Source organism: Gymnoscopelus microlampas (genome assembly GCF_963454915.1).
Source record: "Gymnoscopelus microlampas genome assembly, chromosome: 7".
In the NCBI taxonomy this organism is placed as follows: domain Eukaryota; kingdom Metazoa; phylum Chordata; class Actinopteri; order Myctophiformes; family Myctophidae; genus Gymnoscopelus; species Gymnoscopelus microlampas.
In genome coordinates, this window is record NC_139944.1 from 54,303,910 (window position 1) to 54,322,379 (window position 18,470).

Genomic DNA, 18,470 nt, shown 5'->3' on the forward strand with positions numbered 1-18,470 from the left:
CCCTATTCTGAGGGGAACATCAGCCGAAAACAGCAGATCTACAAGCTACGAGCTTGTAGATCTGCTGTTATCGGCAAAGAGGTTTGTGTTGGTCTATGAAATCTATGAATATACAAAAAACGTAGAGAGAGAGGGAGAGAGACATAGACCCACACATAACGTAGAGAGAGAGGGAGAGAGACATAGACCCACACATAAAGTAGAGAGAGAGGGAGAGAGACATAGACCCACACATAACGTAGAGAGAGAGGGAGAGAGACATAGACCCACACATAAAGTAGAGAGAGAGGGAGAGAGACATAGACCCACACATAAAGTAGAAAGAGAGGGAGAGAGACATAGACCCACACATAAAGTAGAGAGAGAGGGAGAGAGACATAGACCCACACATAACGGGGAGAGAGAGGGAGAGAGACATAGACCCACACATAAAGTAGAGAGAGAGAGAGAGAGAGAGAGAGAGGGAGAGAGAGGAGACAAATCAAACTACATGTGAGGGAGAGAGACATAGACCCACACATAAATTAGAGAGAGAGGGAGAGAGACAAGCTGATGGAGACAGGCACCAACAGGCATCATCATAATATGTATTTGGCCGTGGACCCCCATCTGAAAAGATGTTGTGCCATGGGGAGGGACCCCCTAGAAGAGAAAATGTGTGTGAAAGAAAAGTCGTAATACTTTCAAGATTTAGAAAGATTCAAAAGTGACCACGCTGTGAGCTTGTAGATCTGCTGTTTTTGAATAGCCAACATATAAATGGATAAAGTGGTTAAAATGACTGTGATGCTGTGTCAACAACTTTTGCTAGGGACCCCCTGACAAAATTGCGATTGATTGAGAGACATTAAGGGAAAGGGACTTATTTCTGATATCATTTTTTATTTTATGTCATATACAGTTCTTATCACATCAGATCACCCTTTAATTAGAACAGCGGTCTTCAACAGGGTGTCCGGGACCCCTAGGGGGTCCTCAGAGTTACAACAGGGGGTCCGTTTTTTTTTGTTACCATAACCACTTGAACCCTAGCATCCCTTTTCTGAAGAAAACTTTACCAAAAAAAATAGCAGATCTACAAGCTCACAACGCCTCGCGCTGCGAGGCGTTGTGAGCTTGTAGATCTGCTATTTTTTGGCAAAGAGGTGTTTGGTGTAGAGGGAAACAGGAGCAGACCAAGTAAACAAAAAAAGTTGAATCTGAAACACAATTTTATACAATATAGAGTAGGGGGTCCCTGCTTCATCTCTCTCTCAGCTAGGGGGGTCCTTGGCCTGAAAACGTTGAAGACCCCTGAATTAGAATATGTGAGGCGCATCGTTACTTATAGCTGACCTAACCTGGCATCACCAGTCTTTCCACCTCGGAGGAAAGCCTGGTCTGCGTTACAAAAGACCCATATGATCCGGTCTAGGCCACGCCTACTGAAAAAAAAGAAAGAAAAAAGAATCCTCTTTCCGGATTGTCGCGATCCGGTTTTGCGGTGCCGCTTTGTTTTGGTTCCCCAATCCATATTTAAATGGAATAGAATTTCCCCTTGAGATAATATGGATAATACAGACGCTAAATAGTCTCCGGAAAGTACACTCACATTTATGTTTAAAAAACAAGCTAAACTACGCCGCATCAAGGATTTTATTAGGACGGACCTATTTTGTCGTGAGACGTCTTTCCGGTTTGTCGCGATCCGGTCCGCTCCCGACCGGATCATATACCCGAAAAGGAACGCTGCCCAGGCTATAGCTGACCAGAGAGTGTGTCGACCGCATGGTGGCAACATCCTATAGGTTTGATTGATTGATTGAATACTTTATTATCAGTTTGCAAAGACAAAGAACAGGAGGAAAGTACGGTTCAATTACAGTTCAAACCCAAGAAAGCCTGTGTGTGTGTGTGTGTGTGTGTGTGTGTGTGTGTGTGTGTGTGTGTGTGTGTGTGTGTGTGTGTGTGTGTGTGTGTGTGTGTGTGTGTGTGTGTGTGTGTGTGTGTGTGTGTGCGTGCGTGTTTCATTGCATTGTTTTCCTAAAGTAACAAAGTGACCATCACTGAAGGCCTTCTTTTTCTTGACACTTTTCATTTGACCAAATTACCCCTGAGATCATGCTTTATTTAACCCATTCAATCCGGGAACGCATTACCATTATTTTATACTTTGGGCTGTTAGAAAATAGCAGATATACAAGCTCATGGTGCCGCTCGCTATGAGCTTGTAAACAAACAGGACCTGCCCAACGCTATGAATGACGCAGAGATCACAGACAAGCTGGGCCTGTCTTGTATGTTATACCCACGCGATCTCTTTTTGTATAATATGCTATACAGTTGTACATACATGTATGTAACATAAAAACTGTAAAATAAAGTTGTAAACAAAAAAAAGACAAGCTGGGCCTGCACGCCCTCCGCCAGAGCAACTGGTACAGGCTACCCGCGCCCCCAGCGGAGATGGATTGTATACGAGGGGCTGGACTGGCTCTCCAACCAGCTCAAGAATCAGAAATGATCCATTCCACCAGTTCTTGATTATTATTTTTTTATTTGTTGAGAGCTCGAAAATGTTTGAGCTCCCTGAGAGCTTGTAGATCTACTATTTTTGGTTAATGTTCCAGGGATGCAAGGGTTCAATTAAATTCAATTCTATTAAAGTGTCAAGTCACAACATGTTGTCTCAAGACACTTTACATGTAGAGCAGAGACCCTGAGCAAGCAATTTTGCGACAGTGGCAACGAAAAACTCCAGAAAAACTCCCGAGTTCAAGTAGTTAATGTAAAAAAAGAATATCCTATCACACAAAAGATTTGGTGGTCCCCCTTTAGTAACTCTGAGGGCCCCCTAGGGGTCCCCGGACCCCGTGTTGAAGACCCCTGATCTAAGATATCTACTACATACACATAGCCTGAACCAGCAGCTACAGTATAAGGGTGCATTGGGTTCGAACGTAAATGTGGTAACACTTGGTTAGGTCCACATAGCAGCAGGTATGTACATGAGATTAGAGACAGGCTCTATTTATAGTGTATTAACATACTCTACCATGCCGAATGGTTCAAATACAGTTTAATTCATTAAAATAAGTTCACCGGGATTACAGATTTAACCTTTTTGGCTTTATCTTACCTCTAAGGCACACACTGTGTGTGTGTGTGTGTGTGTGTGTGTGTGTGTGTGTGTGTGTGTGTGTGTGTGTGTGTGTGTGTGTGTGTGTGTGTGTGTGTGTGTGTGTGTGTGTGTGTGTGTGTGTGTGTGTGTGTGTTCTAGAGAGAGAGAGAGAGGCCGAGAGCAACATTATTTTCTGACGAGGAAAGAGGAAAAAGAAAATAATGGAGAGGGAGGGAAAAAAAAGAGCGAAGGAAAGGGTAGAGGGTCAGTATTTGTTTTCATTTGCACAATATGAAATATGAAGAGGATAGCTGGCAGGCTCAGGGCTCTCAGAGGGAGGAAGAGAACGTTTGTTATGCGGCCAATCAAATACGGGGGCCCCGCCCCCTTGCTTCTGTGACCCCTCCCCTCCCCCCTCGCCCTCCTCCTCCTCCTCAGTCTGAACATGCAGTTGACTGAGTGTGTGAGTGAGAGAGAGAGAGAGAGAGAGACCCAGAGAGCTTAGCAGAGAGAGAGAGACGAGAGAGAGAGAGAGAGAGAGAGAGAGTTGAGATCAGTTACAGCAGTTTGAGGGTGAGAGAGAGAAGCTCAGGGCAGGCAGGAGGCAACGTCAGTGATCTGGGGGAGAGAGACGGGAGAAAGGAGGGGAGGGTCTGCCTGGATCATATAGGACAAGAGGACAGACAGACAGACAGACAGAAGAGGAAGGAAATCTGTCTCCCAGCTCTTAAGGATTGTAGAGAGTCTCACACACACAGAGGAACAACACAGAGCAGAGGGTCTCACACACACAGACCCACAACACCTGGGATGAGAGCCTGCTGATCAGGGAAACAGTAGTGAGTGTGTGTGTGTGTGTGTGTGTGTGTGTGTGTGTGTGGAGAATCAGGTTGTGTGTGTGTGTATGTGTGTGTGTTTTTGTTCCACTGGCTGGCTGAGCTCCAGTAACTCGTCACCGCTCAGAGCTCAGTGGTAAACAACAGGACAGAACAGAAGAGAAGAGGACTCTCTGGTTGTTGTTGTTGTTGTTGTGTTCTACACTAAAGCTCAGCGCTGGCTCTCTTTGAGAGGAGCATGTTTGACTGCATGGAGGCTCTGGGGCTGGTGGCCCCTCGGCCCCTCTTTGATGTGTCCAGCCACCAAGGCTCCTGCATGCTAGGAGGCAAGACCACCCCTTACTTCTCCGGCCTGGACCCCTTCGCCTGGGCCGGCACGGCCAGCATTCAGTGTAAGTAGAAGTTTCTCAGCTTTCTCTCTCAGTGCTTTATAACATTGGTTCTCAAAGTGGGGTCCGGGGACCCCCAGGGGTCCTTGAGGGTGTTCCAGGGGGTCCCCAGCAAAATGTGTGAATATAGCGTCACAATAATTGTAACCTTTTATACTTTGGCTATTCAAAAATAGCAGATATACAAGCTCATAGCGCGGCACCGAGTGCCGCGCTATGAGCTTGTAGATCTGCTATTTTTGAATAATCTTGGAAGATTTGCGCAAATCTTTGAACATATTTATTTTAAAGCGAACATTTGAACACAAATATTTTGCTTCTGGGAGTCCCTGGCACGACATATATTCAGATGGGGGTCCGCGGCCAAATGTATATCAATTTGGGGGTCCCTGGCATGAAAAAGTTTGAGAAGCACTGGTTTATAATGCCTTTTCCCCCGATTCTGTTATTCGACAGACTGGAAAAGTGTGTGTGTGTCTGTGTGTGTGTGTGTGTGTGTCCGTGTGTGTGTCCTTATCAGAGTGCTGGTGGTGTTGTTATCACAGAGTCTCTCTCCACAGGAAGGGCCAGATTCCATTGGATTGGTTGTGGCCATTCTCACCCTCCAGTGTGTTTGTTTATGTGCTTAGTGAGTTGTGTGTAATGCCAGAGTGTGGATTTATTCATCGCACACTGTTTGTTTTCTGTATGAATGACTCGTGAATGACATGTGAATGGCAGGTCTCTCTCAAACAATACCCCCGGCCCTGAACCCCCTTCCTTTACTGCAACAAACAAAGAAAAAGTGTTGAAAAACGGTGTTGATGGATTTAAAACCTAAACATTTCGGAAAATAGCAGATCTACAGGCGCGATTGTGTCGTGTTGTGAGCTTGTAGATCATGTAGTTGGTATAAGGTTGAGTAGTCGGCTGTGATAACGTTTTCAACACAAGTTTCAAAAAGAATGTAAAGCAAGAAGTTATAAGGTGTAAATGGACAAACACATGTTCTACATGTGATCTGTGTCTCTGCACCTTGCACACACTGGCTTTACTTTGCCAACTAACTCCAATGAGCCCTCTTACCGTTTGATAGAGTTTGTTGTTTGTTTTGCAATCAATCAGGTGTTATTACATTACAGGGAGTTTTCACTTGTGGAGATAAAGCTCATTGTAGGGAAGAAGAGTCCCTTGTCATGTGAGCCGGTCTGAGCAGCCAATAACTTTGTGATTAATGTGGAGACAGGGCAGGCGAGGTGGGCCACATTCTTCTTCTTCTGACAACAGCTCCCTAACAGACTGGAGCAGATAAGACACAGATTGATCTAGTGTTGTATAGCCGCCGCAGCATCGTGATACACGTGGAGATCTTAGTTGACAGACACGTTATGTTGGCACACGCACACACTCCAATACACAATCACATTCACAGGTGAATGACAGAGAAAACTTATCTTGGGAGTCAGTATACCTACACTGTAAAAAAAAAAAAAAAAAAACATCCATACAGGTCCATTTGGTTCCATTTGTACACTCTCAAGATTCAACCCAATTACACTCAAGATTTTGTAGTTTACTGACACTGTTACTGCTATTTACTTACCTGTCTGTCCATTTGTTGTTCCTGCCTGCCTGTCTGTATGTCTGTCTGTCCATCCAGGTCTGTCTGTCTGACCATTTGTTGTTCGTTCCTGCCTGTCTGTCTGTCTGTCTGTCTGTTTACAGTTTAGGCATTTAGCAGACGCTCTTAATCCAGAGTGATTTACAGTAAGCAGGGACACATCATATCTGTCTGTTCAGAAGCATGTGTTTGATGGTTTGACAACACCTTTTTTTTAAGCATAATTGATCAAGTCTAAACCAGAACTATCCCTGTAATCATTTAGTCACCATGGTTTGGCGTCAGCCGTTCACGCTTTAGTGATGAAGGAGAGACGGTGGAGGTGAGAATATCACCAGGCATCACATCAGCCTGTTGCTACATGTTCATTAGCACATAATATCATTTAAACCAGTGACTCTCAAACTACTTCTAATATCAAGGACTCCCATGAATTTGAGAGTGTACACGTGGAACCAAATGGACCTGTGATTTGTAGACCAGTATAAGACCCCCATCAAGGAACACAGAGGGGGTCCCTGGACCGCACTTTGAGAACCACAGATTTAATCCCTAATTTTATATATATTTGAACTCCTTCACTGAGTCTGTAGTTGCCAGTGGTGTAAAGTAACCAAGTACATTTACTCAAGTACTGTACATAAGTACAATGTTGAGGTACTTTTACTTTACTGGAGGATTTCCAATTGTCTATACTTTGACTTCTACTCCACTACATCTCAGAGGCAAATATTGTACTTTTACTACATTACAATTATTTGAAAACTTTTATACCTAGGCTGTTTGAAAATAGCAGATCTACAAGCTCACAACGCGTCGCATCGAGACGTGTTGTGAGCTTGTAGATCTGCTATTTTCAAACATTTTAGTACTTTTACTTTTGGCACTTTAAGTACATTTTTATACCAATACTTACTGAAGTAAACTTTGCAATATTGATACTTTTACTTGAGTAAAACATTTGAGTCCTTTTCCCACCACTGGCGTAAATATAGTAGGCCTACTCCTTAAAAATGATAATATAAAAGTCTAGTATCTATAAATGCCATTTTTTTTTTTTTAAATTCTTATCACAAATTGTCCCTCACAAAAATGTCTCACAGACATAAATGTCCTCCAGGAGAAGCAGAGAAACAGCAGAGATGTTTTCTCTCTCTTTTAATGCCCAGAAGGGGTTTCGGTGGTCGGGCTTCCTAAGGAGCCACTGCTAGAGTCTAGAAGAGCCCCGCTCCGCTGGTGTCCCGTTTCAGAGCCTTTCTGTTGTGAAGTGAATAACCTGCTAACATTAGATGGACAATGACATGCAAAGAGGTGTTATTCAGCCTGGCCATTCACACCACTTTGCTTTGCCATTGTCCCTCTTTCAAACGTATGAGGAGTGCATTAGACTGGGCCAATCTTTCAGAAACATGAGGCCAGCGGGGTTCATGGCTGATGGCCAGGGGGGGGGGGGGGGGGGGGGCATTATTCAAATCCAATGCAAAGCGCGTGACTTTCGCACAAGCTGCACCAATTAAGACCTTTTTTCATTTTCTTAGTTAATTGCAAATAACAGATTATGGCCGTTGTTGTTATTTAGAGTTATAAAGTAGCAGAGGAGTAACTAAAGGTGATTAAGACATGCCTGGAGACACGATCAAGGCCAAGTTGTAGTACTAGGCTATACTGCTGGCATGGAGTTCTAGTTGCAACCATGAGAAGGCGAATCAACCACTTAAGCCTTATTTTTTTACATTTTAGCTCCTCAAAAATAGCCTTGTAGATTGGGTATTTTCAAACAACACATATTGACAAGAATAGGGACACCATGGTTAATGTGGTTTACGTTGTAATTGTTCACATTGTGTGCTGCTAATTGCTGTGCTTTATGCATCAAAATATAATTCTCAGAGACTGGCACAAAAAATAAAAAAAACACAGTGATCGTGGACGCATCAACAGTGATAACTGTGGTCTGGTGTGCGTATGGCAAAATTCAGATTCAATTTCATTGTCACATCACATGACAAATTTATTGTAAACCTGACTGGATTTTAAACATTCTTTTTGGATCATCGTCACATTGCGAGGCCAAGTTCATCACACTGCAACGCAATTACAAGTTCACCTTCCCTCATTCATAAGACTGTGATTAGTTCATATGTCAATATCATTGTAACACAGAACGTGAAACATACCGGTACCTAAAACATTCATGCATGCAAACATACATTTGGTCCAAGAAAACTCTAGTGCGTGCATTTGTGTGTGTGTGTGTGTGTGTGTGCGTGTGGGGGGGGGTCATCTTTTCCTGTGTTTTTATGTGAGGCCGTTCAGTGAGAGCTTCCTTTGTTCCAATGTCAAGAAGACAGCCTGAAGTCACTGTCTGTCTATTCAACCCATTTAGACCTGGAAAACCATACCTTTAAATCCGGGAATGCATCATCTGTGTAATTTTAGTTGTTGTTACCATATATCATTGCTGTCAGGCAGAAACCTCTTATTTCCATATTCTAACTTCTTGTGTTTTTTCCCCTGTAAATTAACGCCTTACTTGATCATACTACAGCCTCACACAAAAGCATCAACGCGCCACGTTTCTTGAAGATCTGCTACTTATGCTATTTTATCTATCTATCTATCTATCTATCTATCTATCTATCTATCTATCTATCTATCTATCTATCTATCTATCTATCTATCTACATTACAGTATATACTATATCATTTAGTAGTCTGGGGGATTAATCCCTTATTCATGTTTAGGCTCATTTTACATTATTTGCATTCTGTAAACAAAAGGCTCTGAATTATGCAATTACAATGTCAGAGAGCTCAGTTAAGAGATTAGGCTGCTTGTTTGGGGGCTGGGGGGGGGGAGAGGAGAGAATGAAAGACAAGCCGGGGGGGGGGGGGGGGTTGATGCAGGATTAGCCCCCTGTCTCTCTCTCTACCTGGGGTGTGTCCCTTCATGGCAGCTGATCTCTTCTTTATTCAGGTGATAATCCCCTTTCTCTTCTCTAAAAGTCTGCTTCAAAGGTATTTAGCTTAACGACATTCACACAGAACATCACCTCCTCCCCATCGGCACAGAGAAGAAGCACTCTCCTGTGTTTACTCAGCTAATTATGAAGCTCTGGGAGCTCACTTAAAGTTACATTACATTAATAGAGCTATAATAAGGCTTTGCAGATTTCAACAGGCCTTAACCCATTAAGACCGGGGACGCGTCTGTGTAATTTTAGATTTCTTTGGCTATTCAAAAATAGCGCATATACAAGCTCATAGCGCGGCACCGAGTGCCGCGCTATGAGCTTGTAGATCTGCTATTTTTGAAAAATCTTGAAAAAAAAATATATATAATTTTTTTCAACAAACTTTTTGGTTTTAGAAAACATTTTTAGAATCGGCCTCAGGTCTTAATGGGTCAAGTCCTAATATATACTTTCCTCATACACCCCCCCCCCCCTGTCACACCACACAGTTGAAAAATCTTCTCTTTTTCGTCAAGTGAATAACAGTGATGTTATGAAGCATGAATGATCCATGTGAAATGGATGGTAGTTGATGGGGAAGTAGTTGATGATAGTAGCCATGTGAGAGTAAATCCACGTTATGGCCAATGCCAGGCTAGTACAGCAGTGGTTCTCAACCCTTTTCAGGCCGCGACCCCCCCAAAAAATCATATTTGAACTGGGGACCCCCCAAAATAATCATATTTGTACGAGTTGAGGCATTACATTTAGTTTGACACTCGGTTCCACAGATAAATATGGTGAAAATAGCAGATCTACAAGAGATATGCTATTATCAAAAATTGATAGTAGCATAATCTGAAATCATGTGGGGGTCCCGACCCACAGGTTGAGAACCACTGTTCAGTGAGAGAGAGAGAGAGAGACAGACAGACAGACAGACAGACAGACAGACAGACAGACAGACAGACAGACAGAGTAAATGGGCTCCAGAGCATGTGTGCATTGTACTATGTTTCATTGCTCTGGCCCAGAGTGGACAGGCTATGGTTGGTTGTGCCTGTACAAATATCACAAGCCCATCATGGAATTCACTAATGTTCCTCCTGTACACCGTCTGTCTGCAGTGGGTGAGGGTCCACACTGTAAATAATATTATACTGTCTGCAGTGGGTGAGGGTCCACACTGTAAATAATATTGGCTGCATGGCTGATCCAATCCAAAGGGCTTCAAAGTGGATCAGGATGACTGTGGGCTGTCCCACTGTCTCTTAACACACCTCCAGCCAAGCAGTAATAATGCAATCATAATACATTATAAACCATTTTATAATGACACTTTCTATGCATCCCATGTTAATTCTCATAGTGGTAAGACATTATAATCATGTTATAATGCTTTATAATCACCCTGATAATGCATTGCAATCACTGTCAAAATGCATTATACTATGAGTTCTTATAACTATAATTATACAGTGTTATAAGCAGATTATAATGCATTATAAGTATGTTCACAATGCATCATAGACATGGGATGCATAGCAAGTGTTTCCGAGACGACAAACTACAGTTCCATGCAATTATCTGAGTTTGTGAAAACTCATATTAACCTATTGTTTGTTACTAAGCTCAGTTAGTTGATATTTGTGTGTGTGTGTGTGTGTGTGTGTGTGTGTGTGTGTGTGTGTGTGTGTGTGTGTGTGTGTGTGTGTGTGTGTGTGTGTGTGTGTGTGTGTGTGTGTGTGTGTGTGTGTGTGTGTGTGTGTTATTGGATTATTGACCGGGAAAACATCTGCCACTGAACATTTGTAACTCAAATCTTAGTGTATAGGGGTCCCTGGAACTAAATATTTTGAGATGTGGGGTCCGTGGCCACATACATATACTTTTGGGGGTCCTTGACAGGTTTCAATGGGTTAACATGTGTGATCTGAATAACATAGAGTTTAAGTGTTTCCCTGAAACTGCAGTGAAGTCATACATTCTGTCCGGTCATCTTAATTTTTTATCCTGAAGAACACAGAACAGAACAGAGCGGCTATAGTTGATTCACTCAGTTGATTGCAATTATTGATTTATTGATTAGCAGATTGCATTGAATTTGCTCGCAGGAAAACAGTTGCCAGTTGCTGCATGTGTGCGTTGAATGTAAATAAGTCTTCCATCTGTTAAAGTCCTGTATGTACATCTATTATAAATGTGTTTATTTGGGACAAGGCAACGATCCCAGTAATTACAACAGCATCCTAAAACTTTGAGGAATGGCGTCCACCGTGGCTCGGGGTAATGAGGGGGCTGTTAGCGTGAGGAATTGCTTTAAAACCAACAACTTTTGAAGGTCTTGTCCAGCGAGTTCCAGCTTGCCTTTTATTCTTTGTTGTTGTGTCATAGCAACCTTGTTTTCAGCGCCGTCTCACAAACCACACTCACATTTGTTACATTATAACTTCAAAGCAAACAGGCCTGCGCCTTTCTGCGAGACTGACTGCATTTATTGAATGCCTGCAGTCGCCGCAGATGTTGTACAATCTTGTTATCTACCTTCCAACTTTCTATTCCATCCAGCGGTCACAGCAAACATTAAACCCTGGCTCTCTCCGAAAACCTTGTTTTCGCTTTACACACTGCAGCTTGATGCCAGAGGGTGGAAAGTAACTTTACTCAAGTACTGTGCTTCAAGTGTAATTTTGAGGTACTTTGACTTCACTTGAGTATTTCAATTGTTCAATACTTTTATAATTATACATCTGAGAAGCAAAATAATTATTTGAAAACTTTAGTTACCAGTTATTGTAGATTTTGATTATTGATACAAAACATACGTTTAATCACTTCAGTTATATGTTTTGAAGAAAATGTTTAATATTGAAAGAAATCTCACAAATTGTGAAATGGGACATTAATGAGTGCTTACTTTTACTTTGCTACTTTAAGTATATTATACTCATTACTTCATACAAAGTATTTCTACTTTGTGGTATTGATAACTTTTACTTAAGTAAAAGTACTTATTTGACCACTGGACTATTGAACAATCTTGTTATCCACCTTCCTACTTGAAGCCAGCTGTCACAGCTCTCTGAAACCAACACTTTTCCCTAAATAGAGGAGTTTGTGTTCTGCCGGGGATGATGCTGCTCATCATATGTCTTTATGACGACCATCCACCACACTGTCTCTCTTTACACCCTCACACAGTTCCATTGACACCCAGAGGTTTTCAGAGAAGCATGTTGGTAGTCTAGTGGGTCGGTGTTAACACCGGCTGGCCCAGGAGTCAGTGGTGTAAAGTAACTAAGTAAATGTACTCAAATACTGTACAAATTTGAGGATTTTTTTTACTTTACAGGAGTATTTTCAATACTTTTACTTCTACTCCACTACATCAGAGGCTTACTTTTACTCCACTACAATTATTTGAAAGCTTTAGTTACTAGTTACTATGTAGATTTGTATTATTATTACAAAACCACTTCAGCCCTATTTAAACTTTCGCAATTTGAAAATAGCAGATCTACAAGCTCACAACGCGCCTGTGAGCTTGTAGATCGGCTATTTTCAAAGGATTTTTATACATTTTGAAAACTTGTGAAATGGGACCTTCTGCATAACAAGTACTTTTACTTTTGGTACTTTAAGTACATTTTGATACCAATACGTATGTACTTTTACTCAAGTACATTTTGAATTCCGTACCGTCATTCCGGAGGTGAGACACGGGGCTGAGTGGAGGAGGTGAGACACGCGGGGCTGAGTGGGGAGGTGAGACACGGGACTGAGTGGGGAGGTGAGACAGTGGGGAGGTGAGACACGGGGCTGAGTGGGGAGGTGAGACAGTGGGGAGGTGAGACACGGGGCTGAGTGGAGGAGGTGAGACAGTGGGGAGGTGAGACACGGGGCTGAGTGGGGAGGTGAGACAGTGGGGAGGTGAGACACGGGGCTGAGTGGAGGAGGTGAGACAGTGGGGAGGTGAGACACGGGGCTGAGTGGGGAGGTGAGACAGTGGGGAGGTGAGACACGGGGCTGAGTGGAGGAGGTGAGACACGGCCAAATGTTGACTCTGTTATATAAAAAAAAGAAGAGGGGTAGAAATAGAAAGGTAGGTTTATGGTGGCGTTGTAAAGAACAAAGGATGCTTTGTATGCATGACTGTGAATTAGAGAGGGGGGCAATCCTCATTTAACAACCTGTTCTTGAGACCCTCCCTCCCCCCCATGCTTCCAGACAAAGCCTGACGGCTTCACGGCTACGTTTGCTCAACGGGGGGAAGAAGAAGAAGAAGAGAGGGAAAAAAAACACAGTACACAAATGTTGACGTCCAGGTTTTTGCGCTGATAACGACACACACACGTTTTATAGACCCGATCAGACGCAATCCAATTCAATTCAAAGGAGCTTTAATTGGCATGAGAAAACACACGTTTACATTGCCAACGCAAGTGTCAAAATATAATAAAAACAACACACACACACACACAGCCCTGTAGTGATTACATTGTCCGCTGTTCAGTTTGTGGATGAAACCGCAGCAAACGTTATTAAAGCTAACAGCTTAAGCGTAGTTTGGGTCCAGATTTTACGCGCTGCCGCCCCTGTGGGTTCTTTTTTTTACGAGATGCCGTGGTGGTAAAAAAACTAAAATAAGGAGATCCTGTCCTCAGCTGTGTAACCTATTAAGAGGATGAGAGAATTTAGTCTCAGAATTGTTTGTGTGCGTTTGTGTTGGTGTTGTTTACGTCCGTGTGAAATGAACCCACAGCCTCAAAGGGATGATGGTGTGTGTTGGTGGTGTTGCTGTTTTTATGGAGGAGCTCATCTCCTCTGGACAGTAGCCTGGTTTTCACAGCCTTTCCTTTCAAAGGGGGGGGGGGGGGGGGGGGGGGCAGGAAGGTCTCCTCCTCCTCCTCCCTGCCAGGGCAGGAAGGCAGGATGGGGTGGAGGGAGGGAGGGAGGTGGGTGGGGGAGGGAGGGAAAGAGAGAGAGAGAGAGAGAGAGAGGAGGGGGGCAGGGACACTGGTATTGAACTTAAAGAACAGCTGATGAAAGGAATTGTCACTTCACTGTCTCCCCTCCTCACTCTCTCTCTCTTTAGTAGTAGAAGAAAGTAGCAGATCTACAAAACGGAAATTAAAATGTTCTTTGTTTTTCTGAGGAGGAACCCCTTCTAGAAGTGTTTTGTATGTTAGCAAATAGCAGATCTACAATCTCGAAATGTATTGTATTTGTCTAAAAACATTGTTTGCCAGCAGGGCGAGCCCTACGTGTACAAGATTTGTGTTGTTAAAATGTAGCATGTTGAAGGAAGCATGAGCTCTAGTTCAGGGCTCTCCCCAGGCTGGCAGAGGGAGAGTAGCGCCCATGATTACATGCTTAGGCAATTGGCACTGGGTGAAAAAATGGGTAACAAAATCGTGGGATAAAAATGTTTTAAAAAAAAACACACAACCAAGTATAAATCGGCCTTGACAATCACTCACTCGGCGGCATACTGTCTGCAAGTACTATGGGTTTGTATATCTCCAGTATGTGCTACGGGTTTATATATCTGCCCTCTTCCTCCTGGACCCAAGCGAGACATTATGATTCACTCAACGGGTTGGAGGCGTTTCATTTGAAGGCTGGCGGCAGAATGAAATAGGTTGGGCGTTCCGAAGAAAAAAGGAGAGGAGAATGAGTTCGATTCTCTCTCTTCCGTGTCGGCAGTGGTGGAAAGTAACTAAGTACATTTACTTAAGTACTGTACTTAAGTAAAATTTGCAGGTATTTGTACTTTACTTGAGTATTTCCAATTGCCAATACCTTTACTTCTACTCCACTACATCTCAGAGGACAATATTGTGCTTTTACTCCACTACAATTATTTGAAAACTTTAGCTACTAATTACTTTGCAGATATAAATTATTACATTATAAAACACACATTAACCACTTTAGCCCTATTTTATACATAGGCTATTTGAAAATAGCCGATCTACAAGCTCACAACGCGTCGCATCGCGACGCGTTGTGAGCTTGTAGATCACTTGTAGATCTTGTAGATCTGCTATTTTCAAACATTTTAGTACTTTTACTTGGTACTTTAAGTACATTTTGATACCAATACTTTTGTACTTTTACTCAAGTAATTTTTTTATTCTGGACTTTTACTTGTAACAGTTTCTATATTGCAGTATTGGTACTTTTACTTAAGTAAAGAATTTGAGTACTTTTTCCACCACTGCGTATCGGCCATGTTTCTTTTTTTTCTCCCCTTCTTTTCTATGCATGCTGTTACTGGATCACAAAGTATAGTCACACTGAGAAGAAAAGAAAAGAAAAGAAAGAAAGAACATTGTGCTTGTCATCGCCCTGTGGACCCAGACAAACCCACACTCACACACGTACTCGCATGCAAACCCGGGACATTCCACCAAGAAAAGCACAGAACATTTTATGGGGCGAGAAGTTATGCAAAAAAAAAGATCCAAGTGAGTCCAAAAGTGAGTCACTTGGGAGCTGATAGGAGCCCCGGTTAGAGAGGAAATCAAAGTCAAAAGGAAGTCAAACGCCTCGAGTGCTCCTGACATGTCATCATCATCATGAGGTGGAATTCTATTGTGTTCTCACCCTCTCGCCGCCGTTCCTTTTCACCGTTATAAACTCAGCGTATTTATTCTCTTGTTATAAACCAGAGTATTTATACTCTGCTGGGCTGGACTACAATCAGGCAGTGTTGATTTTGACAGCACATTTTGATTTAGTTTTAGTCGTAGTCTTTTGAATAAAATTCCATTTAGTTTTATTCATATTTTAGTCATCTGGAATGTTTTAGTTGTTGTCTAGTTTTAGTCGACAAAAATATCATAAGATTCTAGTCGACTAAATCTACAGTTGATTTAGTCGACTAAAATGTATTTTTATCGGTGCCTTGATGGCGTCGTAATGGCTGATTTTACACTTGGTTGCATGCTGAAAATAGCCGATCTGCAAGCTCACAACGTGTTGCTGTGAGCTTGTAGATCTGCTATTTTCAGAGTGCAACACACCGAGCGCAAACAAACATACAATGACTTGTCTTTTAGTTCTACTGGATGTCTTATCCACTAGTCCCTCACTAACATTTTAGTCTAGTTTTCATTTGTTGACGAAATGGTCAACATATTTAGTCTCAGTCTTAGTCATCATAGATTTGTTTTTATTTAGTTTTCGTCAGTGAAAAAAAGTAGTCGACGAACATTTTTCGTCATAGATTTTAGTTCTTTTTAGCCTGGAGGAAAATATGATACAGAAAATGTTCAGCATGTCTCCTTTAATAAGGGCTGAAAAAGGGCTTGTTATGATAGCCCGAGGCCTAGTTGGCCTTAAACGCCAGTGAACGCAAGTTCTCTGTGGACGGACTGACGGACTGACTGACTGACTGACTGGAGCCCCCCAGAGCCCCCCAGGCCAGAGTCTTGAGAAGCAGTGAGACGTGTGAGTTTAGGAGAGTTGAGCCAAAACTGCAGCTCTTGAACACCATAGTGCATAAGTCACACAGTCTCTCCCCCTCAGAACAGAATGAAAGAACTCCTTCATAGCACACACAGAATCAACCCATCATCAATCTGTGTGTGTGTGTGTGTGTGTGTGTGTGTGTGTGTGTGTGTGTGTGTGTGTGTGTGTGTGTGTGTGTGTGTGTGTGTGTGTGTGTGTGTGTGTGTGTGTGTGTGTGTGTGTGTGTGTGTGTGTGTCAAGCGAGCGCAAAACCAAGTGCTTCTCAGCCACACTCATCCCTGTCATGTAATCAAGGCTCAATAGATCACTTTCCCTGCCCTTCAGTGTGACTGCACAGGGGTACGAGAAGAGTGGGCACTAATACAGAGTGGGCACCCCCATGTAAAATGTGCTATTTTGTCCAAAATTAACTCATGTAAAGTATACGTGATTTGAACAGGCACAGTACATCATTATCAGACATAAAGGGATAGTTCACCCAACAAATTACTTTTTTTCTATTGATTTGTCACCTAATGGAGACTTGAATTCAATTCCGGTAGTAGGAGACACAAAGGAGAATCTTTGTGTCTCCTACCGGAACCGCTGCTGGACATCAAACTATTGGCTTAGGAATGCGACAAAAACAAAAAAATATCCGTGAATTCTAGTCTCCATATCGATAGAAAAAAATGACATTTTTAGCGTGAACTATCCCTTTAAATGTATACTCAAAACGCATCGCTTTGCGACTCGTTTTGAGCTCGTAGATCGTGTCACACTGTAGTATGATCAAGTAGAGAGCGTTAATTTACGTAAAAAACACCAAAAATGAAAACATGGACATTGGAGGTTTCTGCCCAAAGACAGTGACGATATATTTAGTTACTTTCAGGGACGTGCACAGATAGACTCTAGGTGGTGCTAGAGCACCTGCCCTTTGCCCTCTTGACCAGAAGTGCCCTTTTGAAAAAAGGGCACTTTTTTTTCAGTTTAAAGCAGGGGTCTTCAACAGGGGGTCCAGGACCCTTAGGGGGTCCTCAGAGTTACTACAGGGGGTCCGCCAAATCTTTATGTGATATGATTTTTCTTTTTACCATAACCACTCGAAACCTAGCATCCCTTTTCTGAGGAGAACTTTAGCCAAAAATAGCAGATCTACAAGCCCACAACGCCTCGCGCTGCGAGGCGTTGTGGGCTTGTAGATCGGCTATTTTTGGCAAAGAGGTATAGGTGTAGAGGGAAAAAAGAGCAGACCAAGTAAACAAAAAAAAGTATAATTTACTTGAGCACCTGCCCCTCAAAATGTCTGTGCACGCCACTGGTTACTTTCCACCGTTGGTCGTTGAGACCCAGAGAGATAATTGTAGTGACTTGCAGCAGAGTCTCTGGGTTGGAGCCTAAAGACCTCATCGCTTCCCTGCTGCCTCTTGGAACATCATCTGCTTCAATCTTCTCCTCAGGTCGACACACCCGGCCCGGGCCAACCCAGCGTGCTGGGTCGACACACCCGGGCCAAACCCAGCATGCTGGGTCCACCTGCTCCTTCTGGAGCGTGTTCCGGTGTTGCCACGTATTGTCTGCTTATTATAAGCCACTTTGGGCTTGTTTCTCTGTAAAGTTGCTCGTAAATATTGGTGGTTGTGGTTTTTCGGGGCTTGTTTTTAAAGAGTAGTTATATGGGCCGGCTTCCAATTGTTTTTTATTATTATTGTTGTTTAAACCAGTTCTCAAACATGTTGCATGTCAATGACGCCCAAATTAATGTATTTCTCCGCAGACCCCCATCTGAATTGTTTTTTCTCAAAATATATTCCAAATATTTCACTTTTTCTTTTTGAGATCTTTTTGAAAACAGCAGATCTACAAGCTTGTATAGCTCGGCTTGTAGCTCGGGGCTTGAGCTTGTAGATCGTCTATTTTCAAATAGCCACTGTATACAGTATAGGTTTTAAAGTGCTCATGTAGCCTATATAGTTGCTTCTTTTGGGCTTGTTTTCATAGAACCTGGCTGCTATACTTATTATTTCTCTCACAAAATCTTGCAACAGTGTGTCTGTTCTCATCGGGAGCCAGCGGCTCAGTCAGAGGAGAGGAAGAGACATGCTGTTGCTTGCAGACGGGTTTTCGTGGCAC

The 18,470-nt window shown here is 42.7% G+C and overlaps 1 protein-coding gene across 4 annotated transcripts in view; it reads left to right on the top strand.

The window, feature by feature from the left end:
- The window catches only part of LOC311049072 (retinoic acid receptor gamma-like), an 87,837-nt gene that overhangs the window by 49,356 nt on the left and 20,011 nt on the right, over positions 1-18,470 (top strand). For 2 of the 4 annotated variants that reach the window (XM_084062516.1, XM_084062517.1), the window contains exon 1: positions 3,647-4,328. The exons of the other annotated variants lie outside the window; for them this stretch is intronic. In XM_084062516.1, the coding sequence (XP_083918642.1) occupies positions 4,175-4,328 (154 nt within the window). In that variant the 5' untranslated portion in view covers positions 3,647-4,174. Of the gene's footprint in view, positions 1-3,646; positions 4,329-18,470 lie in introns of those variants that run through there. 4 annotated transcript variants of the gene reach the window in all.